The sequence below is a fragment of the Ictidomys tridecemlineatus genome, unplaced genomic scaffold (assembly GCF_052094955.1).
Source record: "Ictidomys tridecemlineatus isolate mIctTri1 unplaced genomic scaffold, mIctTri1.hap1 Scaffold_440, whole genome shotgun sequence".
NCBI lineage: Eukaryota > Metazoa > Chordata > Mammalia > Rodentia > Sciuridae > Ictidomys > Ictidomys tridecemlineatus.
Window position 1 is genome coordinate 217,349 of NW_027522849.1, and position 22,099 is coordinate 239,447.

The window sequence follows — 22,099 nt, forward strand, 5'->3', positions numbered from 1 at the left end:
TGATTGTATGTCCTCCTCTGAGAAGTGTCTGTTCAGGTCCTTGGCTCATTTGTTGATTGGGTTATTTGTTATCTTATTGTCTAATTTTTTGAGTTCTTTGTATACTCTGGATATTAGGGCTCTATCTGAAGTGTGAGGAGTAAAGATTTGTTCCCAGGATGTAGGCTTACTATTTACCTCTGTTATTGTTTCTTTTGCTGAGAAAAAAACTTTTTAGTTTGAGTAAGTCCCATTTGTTGATTCTAGTTATTAACTCTTGTGCTTGGGTGTCCTATTAAGGAATTTGGAGCCCGACCCCACAGTATGTATATCGCAGCCAACTTTTTCTTCTATCAGACACAGAGTCTCTGATTTGATATCAAGCTCCTTGATCCATTTTGAGTTAATTTTTGTGCATGGCTAGAGAAAGGGATTCAGTTTCATTTTGATGCATATGGATTTCCAGTTTTCCCAGCACCATTTGTTGAAGATGCTATCCTTCCTCCATTGCATGCTTTTAGCCTCTTTATCAAATATAAGATAATTGTAGTTATGTGGATTAGTTTCTGTGTCCTCAATTCTGTACCATTGGTCCACCCGCCTGTTTTGGTACCAGTACCATGCTGTTTTTGTTACTATTGCTCTGTAATACAGTTTGAAGTCTGGTATCGGTATACCGCCTGATTCACACTTCTTGCTTAGCATTGTTTTTGCTATTCTGGGTCTTTTATTTTTCCATATGAATTTCATGATTGCTTTCTCGATTTCTACAAGAAATGCCATTGGGATTTTGATTGGCATTGCATTAAACCTATAGAGAACTTTTGGTAATATCGCCATTTTGATGATGTGAGTTCTGCCTATCCATGAACAGGGTATATTTTTCCATCTTCTAAGATCTTCTTCTATTTCTCTCTTTAGTGTTCTGTAGTTTTCATTGTATAAGTCTTTCACCTCTTTTGTTAGGTTGATTCCCAAGTATTTTATTCTTTTTGAGGATATTGTGAATGGAGTGTTTTTCCTCATTTCCATTTCAGAGGATTTGTCGCTGATATACAGGAATGCCTTTGATTTATGTGTATTGATTTTATATCCTGCCACTTTGCTAAATTCATTTATTAACTCTAATGGTTTCTTTGTAGACCCTATTGGGTCTTCTAGGTATAGAATCATGTCATCCACAAATAGTGATAATTTAAGTTCTTCTTTTCCTATTTTAATACCTTTAATTTCTTTTGTCTGTCTAATTGCTCTGGTCAGTGTTTCGAGAACTATGTTGAACAGAAGTGGTGAGAGAGGGCATCCCTGTCTTGTTCCAGATTTTAGAGGGAATGCCTTCAATTTTCCTCCATTCAGAATGATGCTAGCCAGAGGCTTAGCATAGATTGCTTTTACAATGTTGAGGTATGTTCCTGTTATCCCTAGTTTTTCTAGAGTTTTGAACATAAAGGGATGCTGTACTTTGTCGAATGCTTTTTCTGCATCTATTGAGATGATCATATGGTTCTTATTTTTAAGTCTATTGATGTGGTGAATAACATTTATTGATTTCCGTATATTGAACCAGCCTTGCATCCCAGGGATGAATCCTACTTGATCATGGTGCACAATTTTTTTTATGTTTGAGAATCGGATTCACCAGAATTTTATTGAGGATTTTTGCATCTAGGTTCATTAGAGATATTGGTCTGTAGTTTTCTTACTTTGAAGTGTCTTTGTCTGGTTTAGGAATCAGGGTGATGTTGGCCTCGTAGAATGAATTTGGAAGTTCTCCCTCTTTTTCTATTTCTTGAGATAGCTTGAAAAGTATTGGTATTAGTTCCTCTTTAAAGGTTTTGTAAAATTCTGCTGTGTACCCATCTGGTCCTGGGCTTTTCTTATTTGGAAGTCTTTTGATGGTTTCTTCTATTTCCTCAATTGATATTGGTCTGTTTATGTTGTCTATATCCTCCTGACTCAATCTGGGCAGATCATATGACTTAAGAAATTTCTGAATGCCTTCACTATCTTCTATTTTATTGGAATATAAGGATTGAAAATAATTTCTGATTTTCTTCCGTATTTCTGAAGTGTCTGTTGTGATATTGCCTTTTTCATCCTGTATGCTAGTAATTTGAATTCTCTCTCTTCTTCTCTTCATTAGCATGGCTAAGGGTCTGTCAGTTTTATTTATTTTTTTAAAGAACCAACTTTTAGTATTGTCAATTTTCTCAATTATTTCTTTTGTTTCGATTTCATTAATTTCAGCTCTGATTTTAATTTTTTCTTGCCTTCTTCTTTTGCTGCTCTTCTTTTTTTAGGATTTTGAGATGAAGTATGAGATCATTTATTTGTTGGTTTTTTCCTTTTTTAAGGAATGAACTCCAAGCAATGAATTTTCCTCTTAGAACTGCTTTCAATGTGTCCCTTAGATTCCAATATGTTGTGTCTCTGTTTTTATTTATCTCTAAGAATTTTTTAATTTCCTCCTTGATGTCTTCTAAAACCCATTGATCATTCAGTAACCTATTGTTCATTCTCCAAGTGATGCATGATTTTTGCTTTCTTCTTTTATCGCTGATTTTCTGTTTCATTCCATTATGATCAGATAAGATGTATAGTATTATCTCTACTCCTTTATATTGTCTAAGAGTTGCCCTGTGACATAATATATGATCTATTTTTGAGAAGCATCCATGTGCTGCTGAGAAAAAAGTGTAACTGCTTGATGTTGGGTGGTATATTCTATATATGTCAATTAAGTCTAGGTTATTAATTGTGTTATTGAGTTCTATAGTTTCCTTATTCAACTTTTGTTTGGAAGATCTGTCCAGTGGTGAGAGAGGTGTGTTGAAGTCTCCCATGATTATGGTATGGTGGTCTATTAGATTCTTGAATTTGAGTAGAGTTTGCTTGATGAACATAGCTGCACCGTTGTTTGGGCCATATATATTTATGATTGTTATGTCTTGGTGTATGGTTCCCTTGAGCAGTATGTAGTGTCCCTCTTTATCTCTTTTGATTAACTTTGGCTTGAAATCTATTTTATTTGATATGACTATAGACACTCCTGCTTGTTTCTGAAGTCCATTTGAGTGATATAATTTTTCCAAACCTTTCACCTTCAATCTATGTATATCTTTTCCTATCAAATGCATCTCCTGTAGGCAGCATATTGTTGGGTCTTGTTTTGTGATCCATTCTACTAGCCTGTGTCTCTTAATTGGTGAGTTTAAGCCATTAACATTTAGAGTTACTATTGAGATATGGTTTGTTCTTCCAGCCATATTTGTTTATTTATGTTACTAAACATGGTTTGTTTTCCTCTTTGATTATTTCCCCCCTTTACTGTCCTACCTCCCACTGTTTGTTTTCATTGTTATTTTCCATTTCCTCTTCCTGAAATGTTTTGCCAAGGATGTTTTGAAGAGATGGTTTTCTAGCAGCAAATTCTTTTAACTTTTGTTTATCGTGGAAGGTTTTAATTTCATCTTCCATCCTGAAGCTTAATTTCGCTGGATACACGATTCTTGGTTGAAACCCATTTTCTTTCAGTGTTTGAAATATGTTATTTCAGGATCTTCTAGCTTTCAGGGTCTGTGTTGAAAGATCAGCTGTTATCCTGATTGGTTTACCCCTAAATGTAATCTGCTTCCTTTCTCTTGTAGCTTTTAAAATTCTCTCCTTATTCTGTATGCTGGCCATCTTCATTATAATGTGTCTAGGTGTGGATCTCTTATGATTTTGCACATTCAGCGTCCTGTAGGCTTCTAGAATTTGGGATTCTGTCTCATTCTTCAAGTCTGGGAAGTTTTCTCGTATTATTTCATTGAATAGATTGCTCATTCCTTTGGTTTGGAGCTCTATACCTTCTTGTATCCCAATGACTCTTAAGTTTGGTCTCTTTATGTTATCCCATATTTCTTGGATGTTCTTCTCATGGTTCCTTAACAGTCTTGCTGAGCTGTCTATGTTCTTTTCAAGTTGAAATACTTTGTCTTCATTGTCTGATGTTCTATCTTCTAAGTGTTCTACTCTGCTGGTAGTATTCTCAATTGAGTTTTGAAGTTGGTTTATTGCTTCCTGCATTTCTAGGATTTCTGTTTGTTTTTTATTACCTCTACCTCCCTGTATAGTTGATCTTTTGGTTCTTGGATTTGTTTGTGTAGTTCATTGTAGAAGTGATCTTTCATTGTCTGGTTTTGCTGTATAATGTCTTCTTTGAGACTCCAGATCATCTGAAGCATGTATATCCTGAATTCTTTATCTGACATTTCATCTGCTGCAGCTATTACCTCTTCTAAAGTTGATTTGACCTGCATTGCTTGTGGTCCTTTCTTTCCTTGTCGTTTCATACTGCTCATGTTTCTTTCTGCTTGGTGAAACTGTTGTGTTTTTGAAATTTTCTCTTTATATATTTATATTGCTCTTGTATAGTTGAATACTCTCCCTTACAGGGCGGTCAGTGGCTGTGCTACTCCTCCAATTGGGGTGACCTGTCTACCATGCTGACAGGCCGCTGGGTCTGTTCTGCCGGTTGGTCGCAGGTCTGCCTACCTTGCAGGCGCGGGCGTTAGCTCTGTTCTGCCCTTACTCCAATTGGGGTGACGTGTCTACCACGCTGGCGGGTTGCTGGGCCTGTCCCGGGCGCGGGCGAAGGCTCTGCTGTGCCCCTACTCCAATTGAAGTGACGTGTCTACCATGCCGGCAGGCCACTGGGCCTGATCTGCCGGTCAGTCACAGGTCTGCCTACCTTGCGGGCATGGGTGGTGGCTCTGCTCTGCCCCTCCTCCAATTGGTGTGACGTGTCTACCACACCAGATAATATTTCTTATAAGCTTTTCCACCTTCTTTACATTTGTATGGGTTTTCTCCAGTATGAATTCTCTGGTGTTGAGTAAGGCATGATTTTTGAGTCTGAATTACTGAAACTTTCAGGGGTTAAGTGCACACCTGTTGTGAGAGAGTAATTGAACAAAGGCTACCAAATGAATCCCTGCATCAACAGAGGCATCATCTTAATATTGTGGGATTATTATGGAGGTACTTCTGTGATAGTAAAAGTTAGTGGAGATATCTGTGCTTTATAGCACTATGGTGATCACTAAGTAACTATAGCTAGTATAATTTTTTAAAAATAATTTTAAATAATGCAATTGTTCAGACTTACGTACACCATAAACTCAGTCTGATGACCACAAAACCTGAGCCTCTTTGTATTTTTTTTTTTTTGTACTAGGGATCAAACCAAAGTGCTCTCTACCACTAAGACACATCCCCAAATCTTTTTATTTAGAGTTAGGATCTTCCTAAGTTGCTTAGATTCATGTGAAATTGTTGAAACTGGTTTTGCATCTAAGTAGTGCAGGAGGCTGAGGCAGGATAACTACAAGTTCAAATCCAGTATTAGTAGTAAAAGTAATACCCTAAGCAACTCAATGAAATTGTGTCTCTAAATAAATAAAAAATAGGGCTGGGATGTTGCTTAGTGGATGAGTGTACCTGAAATTAATCCTCGGTATACACCCAAAATAAAATAAAAGAAATAAGACATTGACATAGGACTATTCTGTCCAGCTGAGATTATGGGAAAAATATTGATGTGATCATAGACTTCAGGCATAAAATAATTTTATTAATGTTTTGGTTTGGTACAAATAGGCCTTTAAGTCCAAATATAGCTTTTGAATAAAAAAAAAGATGATTTGAATTCAATCAATACAGAGAAACGGAGGAAATGACAATTGAACTAGAGAGGTTCACATAAGGAAAGAAGCCGGAGGATCCAATCATGCTTCCTGCCACATTCTTTGCATTTTTATGTTTTCTCCCCAGTATTAATTCTCTGGTGTTGAGAAATGTGTAATATTTGATAAAGAGCTTTGCCAAATTCTTTGAACTTGTATGGCTTTTTTCTAATATTAATTCTCTGATGTCAAATAAGTTATATTTGATTAATCTTTGCCACAATCTCAAATTTGTATGGCTTTTCTCCCATAAGAAGTCTCTGGTGTTGACTAAGGAGTGACCTTCAATTAGAAGCTTTGCTACATTATAGATATTTGTATGGTTTCTACCTAGTATCAATTCTCTGGTGTTGAGTAAGGCATGATTTTTTATTAAAAGCTTTGCCACATTCTTTACATTTATATGGCATTTTTCCACTATGAAGCCTCCGGTGTCGAGTAAGGTGTGATTTTTGATTAAAAGCTTTGCCACATTCTTTACATTTGTATGGCTTTTCTCCAGTATGAATTCTCTGGTGTTGACTAAGGCATGATTTTTTATTAAAAGCTTTGCCACATTCTTTACATTTGTATGGCTTTTCTCCAGTATGAATTCTCTGGTGTTCAGTAAGGTTTGAATTTTTATTAAAAGCTTTGCCACATTCTTTGCATTTGTATGGCTTTTCTCCAGTATGAACTCTCTGGTGTTCAGTCAGGTGTGATTTTCGATTAAAAGCTTTTTCGCATTCTTTACATTTGTATGGCTTTTCTCCAGTATGAATTCTCTGGTGTTGACTAAGGCATGGTTTTTTATTAAAAGCTTTGCCACATTCTTTACATTTGTATGGATTTTCTCCAGTATAAATTTTCTGGTGTTCAGGAAGGGGTGATTTTTTATTAAAAGCTTTGACACTTTTTTTACATTTCCAGATATTCTCTCCAGTATGATTACTGTAGCGTTTAAAGAGGTTTGAGAAACACTTAAATACATTTTCACATTTCTTCAATTTGTAAGGTTTATCTCCATTGTAAAGCCTATTGTTTTTAGTAACACATAGAATTTGAGTAAAATATTTTTCACATTCTTTACTTATGGAGGATTTATCACAGCTCTCATAAAGAACTGAGGAATTTTTACATGCTTTTACATATTTTTTTAACTTGTAGAGCTTCCCACCACTATTAATTCTCTGGAGGTCAGAAATTCTTGTAGTTTTATTAAAAATGATTTCACATACCTTATAGCTGTAATTTGTCTTTTGATTATAAAAGCTTGGATAAATAAATTTTGGGTATGGATTAAAAACTTTTTCACTTTTCTCATTGTAAAGCTCTTTTAAACGATCACATGGGTGATTTCTAGGATTTAAAAAAAGAAGAAAATTTTAATGACTTTCACAGAATTTTCATTGTTTTACACCAAATCTATTATGCTGCGAATTACCTAGCGTAGAGACTGTCTACAGGTCCTAACAGATTTATCATAAATATAGGTCTCTCTGAGTATCAATGAGGGTGTTTTCAAAATTCTTTCTACTTTTAAATGAAGCAATATTAGGTAAGTACAAATACTCCCACAATCATTATAATTCCATGCATTGCAACAAGAAGAAACTGTTCATTTCATCATTTTTGTAAAGTAACAGTCAGAGAGACTACTAAAACTCAGAATTTTCTTCTTCTCCTTCTTTTTATTCTATCTTGTCTAAAGAAATATTTGTGTATATTTACTCAATGGTGAATTTTAAATTATTCCAGTGACTAACTAAAGCATGAAATAGACTCCGTTGCAAATTTTTCATTTTTTAGAGAAACAGTATAATTACAAATGCTGTTCAAAAATGTTTAAAAGAACACACAGGTCCTAAAATGTGACTGCCAAATGTGTTCTTGTCTCTCACCAGCTTAGCCAATGCCCCACATCCCTACAGTTTCACCTTTCCTCCAACAAACTATTGTCTAGTTTTAATTTGTGGGGAATCCTGCAGGTACCGGGACATATTATTGCCCTGATGTGCCAGAGCATTCTTTATTAAGCCAAAGAGCAAAATTTCATCTGAGCTTGGCTGCTCAACTTTCCAGCAAAAATATCTATCACTGAGAGTGTTTTTAAAATTCTTTCTATGTAACTAGCTTATTGAAATAAGTTAGAGAATACTTTTGATTTGTTGAAAACATATTCCTTGAGATGCACAGATAAGTAGAGCTAGGGCCTCAGAAAAATCTAATGGCAACAGGATTTATTTCTTTAGGGACTTGTATAGGATCCAGGAAGTCTCTGTTTCTCACATTAAGAAAGTTTTTCTCATTCCAACCAAAACCACAAAAATGCATAGATGTTTTGGGATATTCACTTGGAGTCTGGTCAAAATCCCTGTTGATATGAAAGATGAAGCAGTGCATGTCAGATGGAGCTGCTGAAAGATATCTATAAACTGTGCATGAAATTAAAAAAAAAAGCATGGAAGCCTTTAGGTAAAAAGTCTGGTATCTAGGAACTCACAGTTGAAATCCAGCTGGTTTGAGACTATTCAGTACATGTTATATACTACCTAGTTTTGTCTAAATTAAGCATGGCATTAGAGATGGTATCATCCATTGGAGCCATATAGCCACTTAGCATCACAGAGATGGGTGAGACATGTCAGAATGGCAATGAACCTGTCTCAAGAAAGACTCTTCCCGTTGAAATCTTATTCCTACTTTGATGCACACTCCCTTAAATAAAGAACTGGAAAAATTATCTAGCAATTGTTTTTCAGAACTTATGTGGTCTAGAGAATCTATAAGATGTTTTACCGCTTTTAACATAAGTTTTTGCCTTATCTTATATTCCTTTACTAATTATTTCAGATATTTATTTTTTTTCAGATGGCTCATCACCTTCCAAAAAAGAAATTACTCAGGTGGGATGCTTGATGTCCCATGACATGGAGTACTTATGCTAACTTATGAGCCATAAATACATTGGTAACTACACACAGACTGCTTCAATTTGAATTAAAATTATAAATAAATATTTACAAGCACCTTTGACTCAAACTATCAAGTTTCGGGGAAAAGGTACTAAAAAAGTGGGCGTCTGCAATGGTAGACAGAATCATTAAATGACAAAGACATTATAGATCTTTTTTTTTTATCTTACAGAGGAGAAGTTTAATGGTAAGCCATTCCTCATTCAAAGGTTGTCTTAAATCACGACTGTGGCTGCTTTACTTTTCTCAAAGGGTTATACAATTATTAGCTTACGCCCTTCATTGTTCTTCATTTGCCCCACACCATCCCTACTACTTCTATCTCAGGCTTGTTTTATACCTCTTAGCAAGATCCCAGAAAAGTGTCAGAAGCCTTCCACAATTCTCACAAGACCCTCATGTCTGCTTTTGGGGTGTGATTCCTGCAAGACATTTTGGCTGTGGTCTTTCTGGGAGACTGTGCTAAAAGTTCCTGGGACATTCATGTGTTTGGATTGTCATACATGACAGATGAGCTATATGCTTATTTGATGTGTTTTAGAAAGACTCAACTGCTTCTCTTCTTATTTTTTTTTTTGCTTAATTATTTCATTTAAAAGCAATACCTAACAAACTTTCACTGTAAGCACATTTAATTATTGAATTGTTCTTTTAAACAGAAATGTCTTACTAAGGCTTGTTTCAGCATTTCCTTAATCTGCATGTATTTCTTTTAAGTAGAAATAGTATGCATGTGTTTAAATTAGACAATTTTTCTATACTGTGTAGAAAATCTCTTTTTATTACTTTTTTATAAAGACAGATTAGAATGCTGCAACTTTAAATTAATGATCTGTACACTTTTCTCTAACCTGTGCTTATGTAGAGATTATTAAAACTTTTAAAAACATAACTGACTATAAGCATTTTATAACTTTTTGAGTTTTTTTCCATTAAAATGCCTATTTCTATTCTAATCCTATTTCTAACGCTGAGAATACTGGTTGAGTCTTTATTATTCTAAAGGTATTTTTAAGAGACAGCTTCATATTGCCCTGTAAACATTGTGTAAATGTAATTTGATACGTGTTTTTGCAGTTTAAAATATTGTGCATTGCAAGTGGTTTTACAAAAAATACTGAGTAGTAAAACTTTTACAATTACAATAGTGTAATTTAAAGTTTTAATGAAAGAAAAACTGAATGGCACAAGATGAGCAGTCAGTCTTCTGAGATTTTTGTAATAATATAACCTGATGAACTTGTAATTTTTTGAATAAATAATTTTCATGTTTTTTTTCAATTCATTAAGACAAATTTTCTGAACTTCCCTCTCTTTCAATTTCAATTTCTTGTTTAAAACCAAGTATTAACTGTCCTGCTTTCCATACCTTTGCTTTTTCAAGTTTTGCAAAAAATATTGTATTTCTTGCTCCCCTGAAAATTCTTGGTTTTTATTAGAAGACATACCTAAAAAAATAATAGAAAGTTATTTCATTTACTATGGTGAATAACTCTGCAATTATATAAAACTTTATCAAAGTGGGGGGGAATAGCAACAGAACAGTATGATTCAAGGTGATTATTACTCAAGAAATACATAGAATTTACTACAACATGATGACAAAAACCTTGAGAATTTTGAAAATTATCTTAAGAAATTATAGCACCACAGATGAGGACAAAATGCAAACTGACTAATATTACTACAACAATGTCAAAATAGCCCTTCACTTCAACATATTCAGAATCCACCTGTGACTCAAGTGTTTCAGGAAATGGATATCTCTTATTTGTTTATTTATATTTTTATCTTTGGGGGCATTATTTCATAAGAGAACACAGGGGTATTCTATCACCAAACTGGATCCACAGGCATTTCTCTATATCTATATACTTTTTTTTAAAGACAGTTTATTAAAAAGATGATGAAATTTATTTTAAACTGGCATTCCACTGTCTCAGCTTTCCAGTTATATGGAATTAAATTTATATATCATTGCACATCACCTTTTTTTTTGTTTACTTCGTAACTTCCAAATATTTTCCGAAATGACTATAATGATCTAATTGAACAGATTTTGGATAGAAATATCCCAATGAAAATAATAGCTCACACAATAAAAAGTATAATCAACTCAAGCAAACAAACAATGTAATACTAGTAATTGAGAGTTAAAAAATTGATGTTGTTAATTATCTAAGTAATGCCAGAAAACCACCTGAAATGTATTTAATGAACTAAATATCAATGTAGAAAATTGAAAAAAAATAGAAAAAATAGCAACAAAAAGTTAGAAATTATATACTAAAAATATTCTTTTAGAAACCATGTCTCAGGCTGGGGACACAGGTAACATGTTTGAATTCTTGCCTCACATTCAAAAGAATGGGCTTAATCCCCAGCATGCCCCCCCACACACACAGTCTCATAAATTAGAAATTTGAGGAAGAAAATATATCAAAGGCTAGAATTAATTAAAATACACAGGTACTGCTGGAAGATGTGGTACATGACTGTAAACCCAGTATCTGGGGAGACTGATGCAGGAGCACCATAAGTTCAAAGACAGACTCAGCAATGGTAAGGCACAAAGCACCTCAGTGAGATCCTATATACTTTTATATAATACAAAAGTAATGATAAAATAAACATTGAAGGTAATAAAATAAAATAATCACCATAAAATCTATGAAATACAAATTAAGGCAGTTTTTTTTCATACTAGAAAAATTTATAAAAAAATCAACAAAATTTGAAATCTACAGAAATAAGTTCTCAACAGGAATTTAAGTAGAAATAAACTAATTTGTAAAAAACTAAACAGAAAACAATGTGATTAACAAGATTAAACATAAAAATATATTAACTATGTCAGATGCAAATCTACATAATGTTTTCTTAAGATATAAGGTCACAAAAGTCTAAAAACAAAAAGATATAACAAATATTACATTCAAAATTGCATAGGTTATGATAATTATATAAGTGAGAAACAAAGTACAATATCATATAAAGATAAATATGTCTAATCACTGGAATAAATCATAGTTGAAATATTTGTAACTCCAATCATATTTTTTATATATAGAAAGAAATCACAGAAGAAAATTCAACAGCATAAAAAGCAACACAGTAATAGTAGGATACATCTATCCCCAGTTGGTGTAAATAAAAAAATAAATCATTGCATTAGTACTCAGGGAATGAAAATACTTCAAAAAGCATTAAAAACTAATTAGGTTTACAGAGGCAATCTTCTTTATAGTGTATGGAATATTGTTCCAAAGACATCAGGTTAAAAATACAAAACAAATGTTAAATATATTGAAATATTGAAGTTGCTTTGTAACATAAAATAGTAAGTTGGAAATTAAAAGTGAAAGTGATATTCAAAATTTATGAATATGAGTTTAAACCACATTCAGCAATTAAGCAAGGCCCTAAGCAACTTACCTAGGCACTGTCACAAAATAAAATATAAAAACAGCTGCCAGCTAGGCACAGTAATATACACCTGTAATTCAAGAAGCTTGGGAGACTGAAACAGAAGGATTGTGAGTTCAAAGCCAGCCTCATAAACAGCAAGGTGCTAAGCAAATCAAGGAGACCATGATTCTATGTAAAATTTAAAAATGGGGCTTTAGATGTAGCTCAGTGGACAAGTGCCCCTGAGGTCAATCCCCAGTACCCTTCCCCAAAAAGAGCTGTTGATGTGGCTCAGTGGTTAACCACCTGTTCTTAAAAAAAATGCCAGTAGCACCCCCAAAAATATAAGAAGACTATGTAATACCAAACAATCAATATTATTTTTGTGTAAACAAAATAAGTTATTTGAACAATTCTTTAGAATATTCTTGGTACATCAATAACTATACATACTAAAAAAATTTAAAAAATAATTCCTGATATAAAATAATAAAAGCTACAATATTCACTGGAATGAGGTTAAATGAGAAAGCCATGGGTAATAAAATTGAAAGTATATCAAGTAGCCCTCAAGTTGATGGTCAAATCAAAATATATTTACAGACCTATTATCATTCAAAAGAGACCAATGTGGCAAGCAAATCAAATATCATTTCAAATGACTACATGAAGGCAATTTGAAATGAAAAAGTTAGAAATCTTTTCAAAGATAATAAATTATATAATATCTACAATGATCAACATTCAGGAGAGTATATTAAGTAAAATAGTAATTCACACCCCCACACCAAAAAAATACCAGGTAATTCTACTTCTGAGAGATATCTACTGTAGCCAAATATAAAGACCAAAAAGAATGGCATTAGGGATGAAAAAGTAAGAAAAAGGAGAACTTGTTTGAAGAAAAAATGTGATAAAAATTTTTTAGAAAAAAAAATGTTACAAAAAATTTAAATGAACAGAACTAACCAGTAAATTTAAAATATATAAGATAATAAGTTCAGCAAAGATATACACTTTTGACCACAATTACATATTTGACAAATATATAAAAGATAAAAGAATTGTAAACATCTTTATGGTACATTTAAAAAGCTAATGTCTTACTCCTAGACAAAAGAAAAGATTTATATATGTAGAGATGATGAATATGCCATTAATTCTAGCTACTTGGAAGGCTGAAACATGGAAATACAATTCCAACCTTTTGCCACTTAGCAAGAGTCTATTTCAAACTAAAAGTCAAAAGGGGGTGATGATGTAGCTCAATATTACAAGAACCTCTGTGTTCAATCAGCTGTATTTGTATGTGTATGTATGTGTGTGTGTGTGTGTGTATAACAAACTTTAGATATATTACATGATTAAGCACAAAAGCAGAGTAAATAATCAAGGCAATATACAATCATATATAAAACAGGGGTAATATTTTTACTTGTAAGTAAAAGCATAGAAAACTTGATTGAATATTGGCATATGGGTCACATGCAGTTTAATTTTACCTAATGTTGTCCTAAAGTGACGTCATGATAATTTCTATTCAATTATTACATATAGATATGAAAACAAAAACAGTATCACTAATGTGAGAAAACATAATGAACAACACTGAAGGTCTCTAAAGCATGAGAGTCAAAAAAGACACAAGAATTAGAGAAATGTTACCTACAATATTATGAATAACTGTATTACAATAGAAATCTTTCTTTTAATTTTTGTAGCGATAGATGGATAGAATGCATTTATTTCATCCATTTATTTTTAGGTAGTGCTAAAGATAAAACACAATACCTCACATGTGTGAGGCAAGTCCTCTGCCACTAAACTACAGCCCCAGCCCTAAAAATTCTTCTTTAAACCACATTGATCAGCTATACTTACATTTCCACTAGGTGTAGGTATTGTGAAATACTGCTATTCATTACATGGTGAAAAAACTTTACAGAATATTCAATATAAGCATTCATATAAAGTTCTGATGAGAAAAATTTGAATGAATAAATATTTAAATTATATTAAAGAAACTCTCCTGTAATATTAAAACCTTATAATGGTTTGCCTAGAGATATTTGGAAATGAGCAGATTTTCTAGGGAGCCTCCAAATGCAAATAAATGCCAGGTTATGCATATCCTCACAGTCATTGTGGAATAATTTGTAGGGGGGACAAGAGTTTGTTTCCCCGCCTTAGAATGCCCTGCAATTTTCCCTAGGAACTAGTCAAGTAATTAAATACATGTGCAATGTAAAGCTGCTATGGCAGTGCCCTGCTTGAAAAGGCTCTGCACTAGAGTATTATTAGCCAGAAACATAATCTCTGGCATACAACTCCTTGGAATAAAGAAACTCTCGTTTTAGACAAGCATAATGGTTCACTGAGTCTAAATCTGTCCATAAAACAGTAAGTTTATACAATGGACTTTCTTGAGAGCTACACAAAACTCCTAACACTGCACATTGCAACTTAGTATTTAACTGATATATAAGCTGCATAATGTTGCTAAGTTTGTAATCTGCCTAGTAATAAAGTGAACAGTGTATACTAGTAATGCCAATGACCTAAATTAACCTGTTGATATAAATAAAGCTTGGCAGTTTGGCCTCTTTGTCACTATGCCACATTTCCTGTCACTTATCTGTGTCTTCTTTTGATTTTCTTTTTTTTAAAAAAAGAGAGAGTGGGGGAGAGAGAGTGAGAGAGAGAGTGGGGGAGAGAGTAAGGGGGGAGAGAGAGAGAGAGAGAGAGAGAGAGAGAGAGAATATGAATTTTAATATTTATTTTTTTCAGTGCACACCACATCTTTGTTTGTATGTGTTGCTGAGGATCAAACCCAGGCTGCATGGCTGCCAGGAAACTGAGCTACCACTTGAGCCACATCCCCAGCCCCTCTTCTTTTGATTTTCCTACAATATTTTGTTAATTGAAATGTAGGGAGATCACTGAAGAACAGGAAGGAGCTTAAATAATTGATATGCATGGTAAACAGAGAGTATGAAATGCTCTTTAATGATTGGAACTGAAACAAACCTAGGTTTGAAAAAATATTTTCTGTCAGATTTTAGCTTATTAATTAACATTTTTAAATGTGAATTCCTCTTTAATTTTGGACCTCTTATCTGTATTCTTTGCTTCATTGATTTCTACCCAATTTCATATGTCTACTGTCACTTTTCTCTTCAAATCCCAAGGTTATTTCATTGGAAACCAAGTGGTGACCAAGGATTACATAGAGACATCAATACTTTTTTTGATGGAATATGTCACATTTTGTTATTTTTTTGGTAACTAAAGACGTCTTTTTAATGTTACACTCATTAGGAAAAAAAGAAAAAGAAAATATCCAATAAGAGTTTACAAAATTATTTTCTCAAATAGGTTTTTTCTAGACAAAAACACTAAAATACTTAGAAACCATTTTCATTCTCTACATTGTAATCAGTACTTAGAAAAGTTAAGTTACACCTAAAAAGAAAAAAAATCTTTAACATTTTTTTCTACATAAACAAATACCCAAACTTTGTACTAAAAACAAGAAACAAACTTATTAATGCAGAATAGAAACTACCATAAGATACTCTATAAAGTTAAAAAAATAAATATTGTTTTTTAATTAAAAATCCTGAATGAAATTTAGGCTCACCAATAAAGAGTAGGTTTTTACATATCTCTAACATCACGTCTCCATATAAAGTCTGCTGGGAGGGGTCCAGGAATTTCCATTCCTCTTCTGAAAATTCAATGACCACATCTCTTAATGTCAATGGTTCCTGAAATAAAAATGAAGAAATACATATTACATAAACCATATGATTAATAACATAGTACTTAATTTCATACAAATATTAATGAGAGTTAAAAGAGGTGGCTTTCACATATGGTAGTGATATCAACCATTCAATAAGATACATTTTTTGTGGTGCCTGGGACTGAACCCAAGGCTTTTTGCATGAAAGGCAAGCACTCTACCAACTGAGCTATATCCCCAGCCCCAATAATTCATTTTAAGCAGTAAAATTGGTGGATAATTTTGGTATAATGAAATCCAGCCAGCAGCACATGTAAAGCAAAACACTGAAGCAAAAAAAGTGGGAAAAAATCCAACATAATTCTAAAGGATAAATAATAGTTGCAATTAGCTAATTAATATTCAAAAGAAGAACTACCAAACAAATCAATGATACTTGAGATATGCATAGCAAAACTGTAAGTAATAACTATACTCATGACAGTGGTCACCTTAGTTTGTAAAAGACATAAGAGATCACTAAAGACACACCAAAACTTTCAATAATCCACATAATTATTTGAATGTTTATCTCCAAAGTTGTCTATCTTCTAATTATTTAAATATACCATAAATCTATACTGTATTTTAAAAATTACTTTTACAACATCACAACTCACTTCTAAAACAAAAGAATAAAATTTTTAACTATCAAACTATTACAAAACACTTAGGTACTTGGGTCAACTTGAATCACATGGCACAAAGTTATAACAAAAAATAAAAATTAAAAAAAGCAAATTAAGTGAATAGACTATTAATCTCTCAGTTAATAAGTAAACTGACATATCAGGTTTAACATTCCCAGATTAGTAAAACCACTCTCACTGTGAAACTGTATCCTCACTTGGCTCATTTCAAAGTAGAAATTGAAAGAATACTAAGCAGTTAAGAAAAAAAATTCTGAAAAGCTCTTGCACCCTAAATGCCTCTCTGACAGTTTGGAAATACTCCTTTTACCAGGGTCTCAGTTATCACTAGTGAACAAACACATACATGAAGTTAGCTTAACATTCCGATCTGTGATGTCTTTCTTCTGATTCAGCATTATTATTTTTTTTAATTTAGAGATTTAATCCAGGGGCACTCTACCCCTGAAATGCATTTCAAGAAGTTTTGATTTTTTTTATTGTGATAAATGGGCTTACAATGTTGCTTAGGGTCTCTGAATTACTGAGTCTTTAATCATATTTACTTTCTTCCTACCTCATTTTTCCACATCACAATGATTACAGGTTTGTGCCACCAGTCCTGACTCTGCAACCACCTTTGATACCAAATGTGCAAACTTGCATAACAACCAATATTTGAACAACTAGTAGTCCAATAATTCAGTTCTGATACCATTCAGTATAGATTCCACAAGTTTGGTGTTCACTACTATCAAATTTTACTAACTGAGGTGACAGTTTTAAGCCCCAGAATAGAACAATATTTATATTTATAATTCATTTTCTATAAATTAGGGGTCTCTACATCAACTCACTCAAGTTACTTATACTGATAAAAAGAGAACACACTTATGTATACCAGCTTGTTATAAATTATATAAATCTGGAAACTGATAATTGAAACCTTGCATAGAATCTAAAAAAAATGACAGAGGAAAATGCGATACTATATATGCCATTTAAGGAAATAAGTGGTTGAAGATATTACCTCCAATTTTTATGTTCTGCCATAGAAGAGCCCCTTTCCCACTATGAATTACAAGATCCTCACTATTTTAAATATGCTGATTCAGATACTCCTATTTAAACACTTTTAAAAACATTCAAGTTTGTGTGTGTGTGTGTGTGTGTGTGTGTGTGTGTGTGTTTAATAGGGAATAATTTGGGTAAATCAATTTGGACTGTTTTGAACATAAAGCTAAATGATTCATTTTTATTTTTTATCATGAGATAATAGTAAAAATGTGCATAACACACAATGTATCTTCAACTTAGTTTATTCTCTTTTTTGGTGTTCATAGTCTACTTATGATTTTTAACCTAGAATAACCTTAGACATAATTTTTATAAAAGAGTTTCTTAATATGAAAGCAAGAGAACAAGATAGGTCTACTGAAAAAATATTTCCTCCACAAAGAGTTTGACTAAACACCTAAAGTTATATTAAAAAAACATTCTTTGATTTTTTTTTTCAACATGGAAAATCTATTCTCTATATACCCCCACATGAAAGGCTGAAGTGGACAACTCCACACAACACACAAAGAAACCACACAGAGCTAATGTGTTTTCAACTATGAACCAATGGTTCCTAGTTCTGGCTAAAGTGTACAGTCACCTGAAGGGCTCCTTAATTTCCAAAAATAAATCAATATTGCATTAAAACAATGTAATCCATATCCCTGGAGAAAAACCCAGGAATGTGTGTCTTTGAAAGATATGAAATAAATTACCATGTGCAGTAAAAACAAAAAACTACTACTTTAAATTAACATCTTTTGATGAATGAGTTGCAAAGACATATAAGATATGTGCTCATGACATTGGCCACCTAATTTCTATCTTTTGTTTGTGCAATTTTTTTAGCTATGAAATATACTTGTGATAATCAACTAACAAATAAAAAATGTCATATTTAAATCAAAGTTCTGGAGATTATTTTTGATAAATGCTTGGTGTTATACCATTATGTTTGAGGTGAGTGAGCACATTATGGCAGAAGCCCTTGACAAACAGAAGCACCAGGTGTCAACAATTTCTTTCAAGTACATAGTCTACAATAAACTAAACAATTCCAAATATGTTTTATTTTTGAAAAGTTGTCACTAAATAAAACACCCTTGAAAATAAACCTTAAATATATGAACAATTATTGGGCAATTATTCAAACCAGAGTGCCTGTATTATATTATTGATATCCTTTGCATACACTCATCATTGATATCCATTTTGCCTATTCAACTCAGTTAAAAATTACTGGGAATACACCAGACACAGTTTTAAGTGCCTTGATTATGAACCACATCATTTTATCAAATAATTTAATTGAAGAAAATTATTAAAAATTGTGTTAAACCATGTATTGTGCTGCATGTCAATAATCCTAGCAATGAATGTGCCTTATGCTTTTGGATTGCAAGTTCAATGACAGAATTCGTAACATAGTATGGTGTCATTTCAAAGAAAAAAAAATTATATTCACAAAGTGAATATTTTCCAGTGAATAATATATATATATATAGACACACACACACACATATCTCCACTGGTGTGTGTGTGTGTGTGTGTGTGTGTGTGTGTGTGTGTGTATTTAGTGATTATTTAGTGATACCTACTTCCATCCACTGTACTGAGGGAAAAAAGTGAATAAAAAATAATGTTTACCAAATGGTTGCTGAATTAAATAAATAAATAAAGTTATGTCCAAGTGTTAGAACATAGATAAATGCTTGAGAATGATAAAATATTAAAATAGAAAGAAAACCAATTTGAGATTTATACCAAATCATACATTTTTACTAGTATTCTGAGAAACATAATTATTTCACAAACATAACTTTTAAATTTTTTATGAAAGTATGATGCACATATAAAACCACATGAAGCATTTATATAAAGATTCAGAAGTTATTCAAAAGTAAACACATTTTGAATCAGCCTTGCTCAGGACAGTCTAAATCAGTTTTTTCATCTACTATTTCAAAGAGCAAAAAGGTTCTTAATAACTAGCATGGGAATGTTTTACTACATAAATGTAAAATGTACCTTAAAATAGTAAATATTTTACCAGTTACCCAGATTGAATACCTGTGTATTATATGCCATTTTTATTTTTTCTATGCTTCTACCCATTTCACAACATAGGCCAGCCATCCTCCTTGTATATTTATTTTTTGGTGATGTCATATGTATATGTCTTGAATGTCATAGAAATACATTATACAGTTTAAAAAAATTGGAATGTTAAAAACTTCACTGCTTTTAAGCACAGAGTATTTACATCATTGCCCCCACCCCCCCCCCCAAAAAAAAACACAAAAAAAAACCATTTTCTTTTACATGCATCTTTGTTTTTCCCAAAAGGATGATACTGTAATGTATTAAAAATCTATAATTTTATTTTTGCCTGGCATAATGCAATATAATTTAAATACAGCTGCTGTAAGAGACAATAAGATTGTGTGCATCAGTAAAGTGTTTCTTTATATTGATGACTGCTTTTGTATTTTATGGATGCACTACAAATTGTTCATTTCAACATTCAAGAATATTTGAGTTATTTCTTATTTTGGACAATTAGGATGAATGGGGCCATCAATAATTTTAAACAAATAATTATTCCACTCAGCTTATTCTTTCCTAGTATTTCAATGAGAATATATTTTATTTTTACTGGTTGCTAAGAAAATTATAATTTCCATCTTATCATTTCAATTTAATTAGAGCCAATATTATATGAGTTTACTAAATACAAAATAAAAACCTTACCACAGACTGTTTATTTTCTTGTACCCTTTGTGCAAGTACTATAAATGTTTATGTACACATTATACATCTCAAAATACACTGAATAATTTTTGTACAAAATAACCATAGATTATTATAAAACAAAGAGAAACAAGTGTCAACCTTAACGTTGCTAATATCTGTTAGCCATGGCGGTTCACACCTATAATTCCAGTGACTTGGGAGCATGAGGCAGGATGATCACAAGGACAAATAGTGCTTCTGCTACTTAGCAAGGCTCTAAACCACTCAGCAAAACACTGTCTCTAATAAACATATAAAAAGGGCATGGGAGCACAGATTTGTCTCAGTGCTTAAGTGTACCTAGGTTCAATCAGTGGTACCACAAAAAGAAGATTTCTAATATATTACAAAATTTAGGCAGTGTGGTAAAATTTTGAAAATAATACAGCACATACAGAATTCAATAGATAATACTGAGAAATTATAAAATGTTATTAGTGACATTTTGGCTGCAATATTAATAGGTATTATTAATAGTTTTTGTTAAATTTTCTTTCCTATGTGCATATATTTCTAAGTATAGATTTTTAATATAATTATTTATAGGTTGAGATACCATTTAAACAACAGAATATACTATTCTTTTATACTGATTGTTTTATGTTTTACAAGACACTTTTTCTCAGCTCTTTAAAGTTTCAGGAAAGTGAATTCAGAAACAGTTTCAAAGTCACTGAACACTACACAATAAGGAGTATAGAGATCCTTTAATACCCCTGGTAAAAACTCTAAGACACATTAGAGAAGAAAAACAGTTCTATGTGACCATTCTGAATTTAAGTCTTCACTCTCAAATTTTTATGTACACAATGACAGCACACTTTAGATAACATTCAGCCAGAAATTCACCACATTAATCAGAAGCCCAAGTGCATATGCTTTGTTGACTTTTCCATTTTATCTAATTTTTTTTTCCATTTTTAAACACTTCATTTATGGTGACCTTGAAAATATCTACTTTTTTTAGCTCTGTTATAACTCATTAGGGAAAAAAAACAAAATTAAATAGCAAGAGACACAAGTAAACTACTTGGTATATACCTTACTTTTACCATATTAAAAATGTTGGTTTGAATCTCAAAAATCTACAATTCAGAAACAAACAAACCAAAAAAAAAAAGACCACTAAAGAGACACAAATACATCCACTCAATGAAAGAAGTGAAAGAAACATTAACCAGTAGTAAATTTTCTATTCTCAATTAAGTAGATGACAGAAGCAATAAATAATTCCTCCAATTTTTAAAAATAAAAACATATTTTCAGGAAGTTTGTCAGAATCAGCCCTACACTTTTGAACACTGCAAAAAATAAAATTTATTAAAAAGTATTTCAGAACAAAATATTTTATAAATGAGAAGTTATATAAAAGATAGAGTCACATCTGCAGTAAGCAGCAGGTAAGATATTAAATAAATAAGTAAGAAAGTAAATAAATAAATAAATAAATAAATGAAATACTGAAAAATTTGCCTTACCAAGCTCATTCTGATTCTGAAAATATGCTAGGCAGCTTTCAATTAAGCTTGCAAATATATATAAACAACCTGGAAAACCAGTATTTATATTTGACACCTACCACTTTAGGAGGATTCACTTTGGTTACATTGTCAATTAAACTTGCAAAAAAATCCATAGATTCCTATTGCAACTAAAGAAAATAATCACAAATATAACAGCTTAAAATAATAAAAACATATTCATTTATAGTTATGGATGTTTTTATTATCAGGACAGAGGATTAATAATAAATATTAGCAAAGACAC

The 22,099-nt window shown here is 32.2% G+C and overlaps 1 protein-coding gene across 1 annotated transcript in view; it reads right to left on the bottom strand.

The window, feature by feature from the left end:
* Positions 1-3,285: 3,285 nt before the first annotated feature.
* The window catches only part of LOC144373601 (uncharacterized), a 60,481-nt gene continuing 41,667 nt past the window's right edge, over positions 3,286-22,099 (bottom strand). Inside the window, exons 3-5 of the mRNA XM_078036626.1 lie at positions 15,708-15,834; positions 10,029-10,107; positions 3,286-7,043 (exon numbers count right to left, since the gene is read on the bottom strand). Of these exons, the coding sequence (XP_077892752.1) occupies positions 6,032-7,043; positions 10,029-10,107; positions 15,708-15,834 (1,218 nt within the window). The 3' untranslated portion in view covers positions 3,286-6,031. The remainder of the gene's footprint in view (positions 7,044-10,028; positions 10,108-15,707; positions 15,835-22,099) is intronic.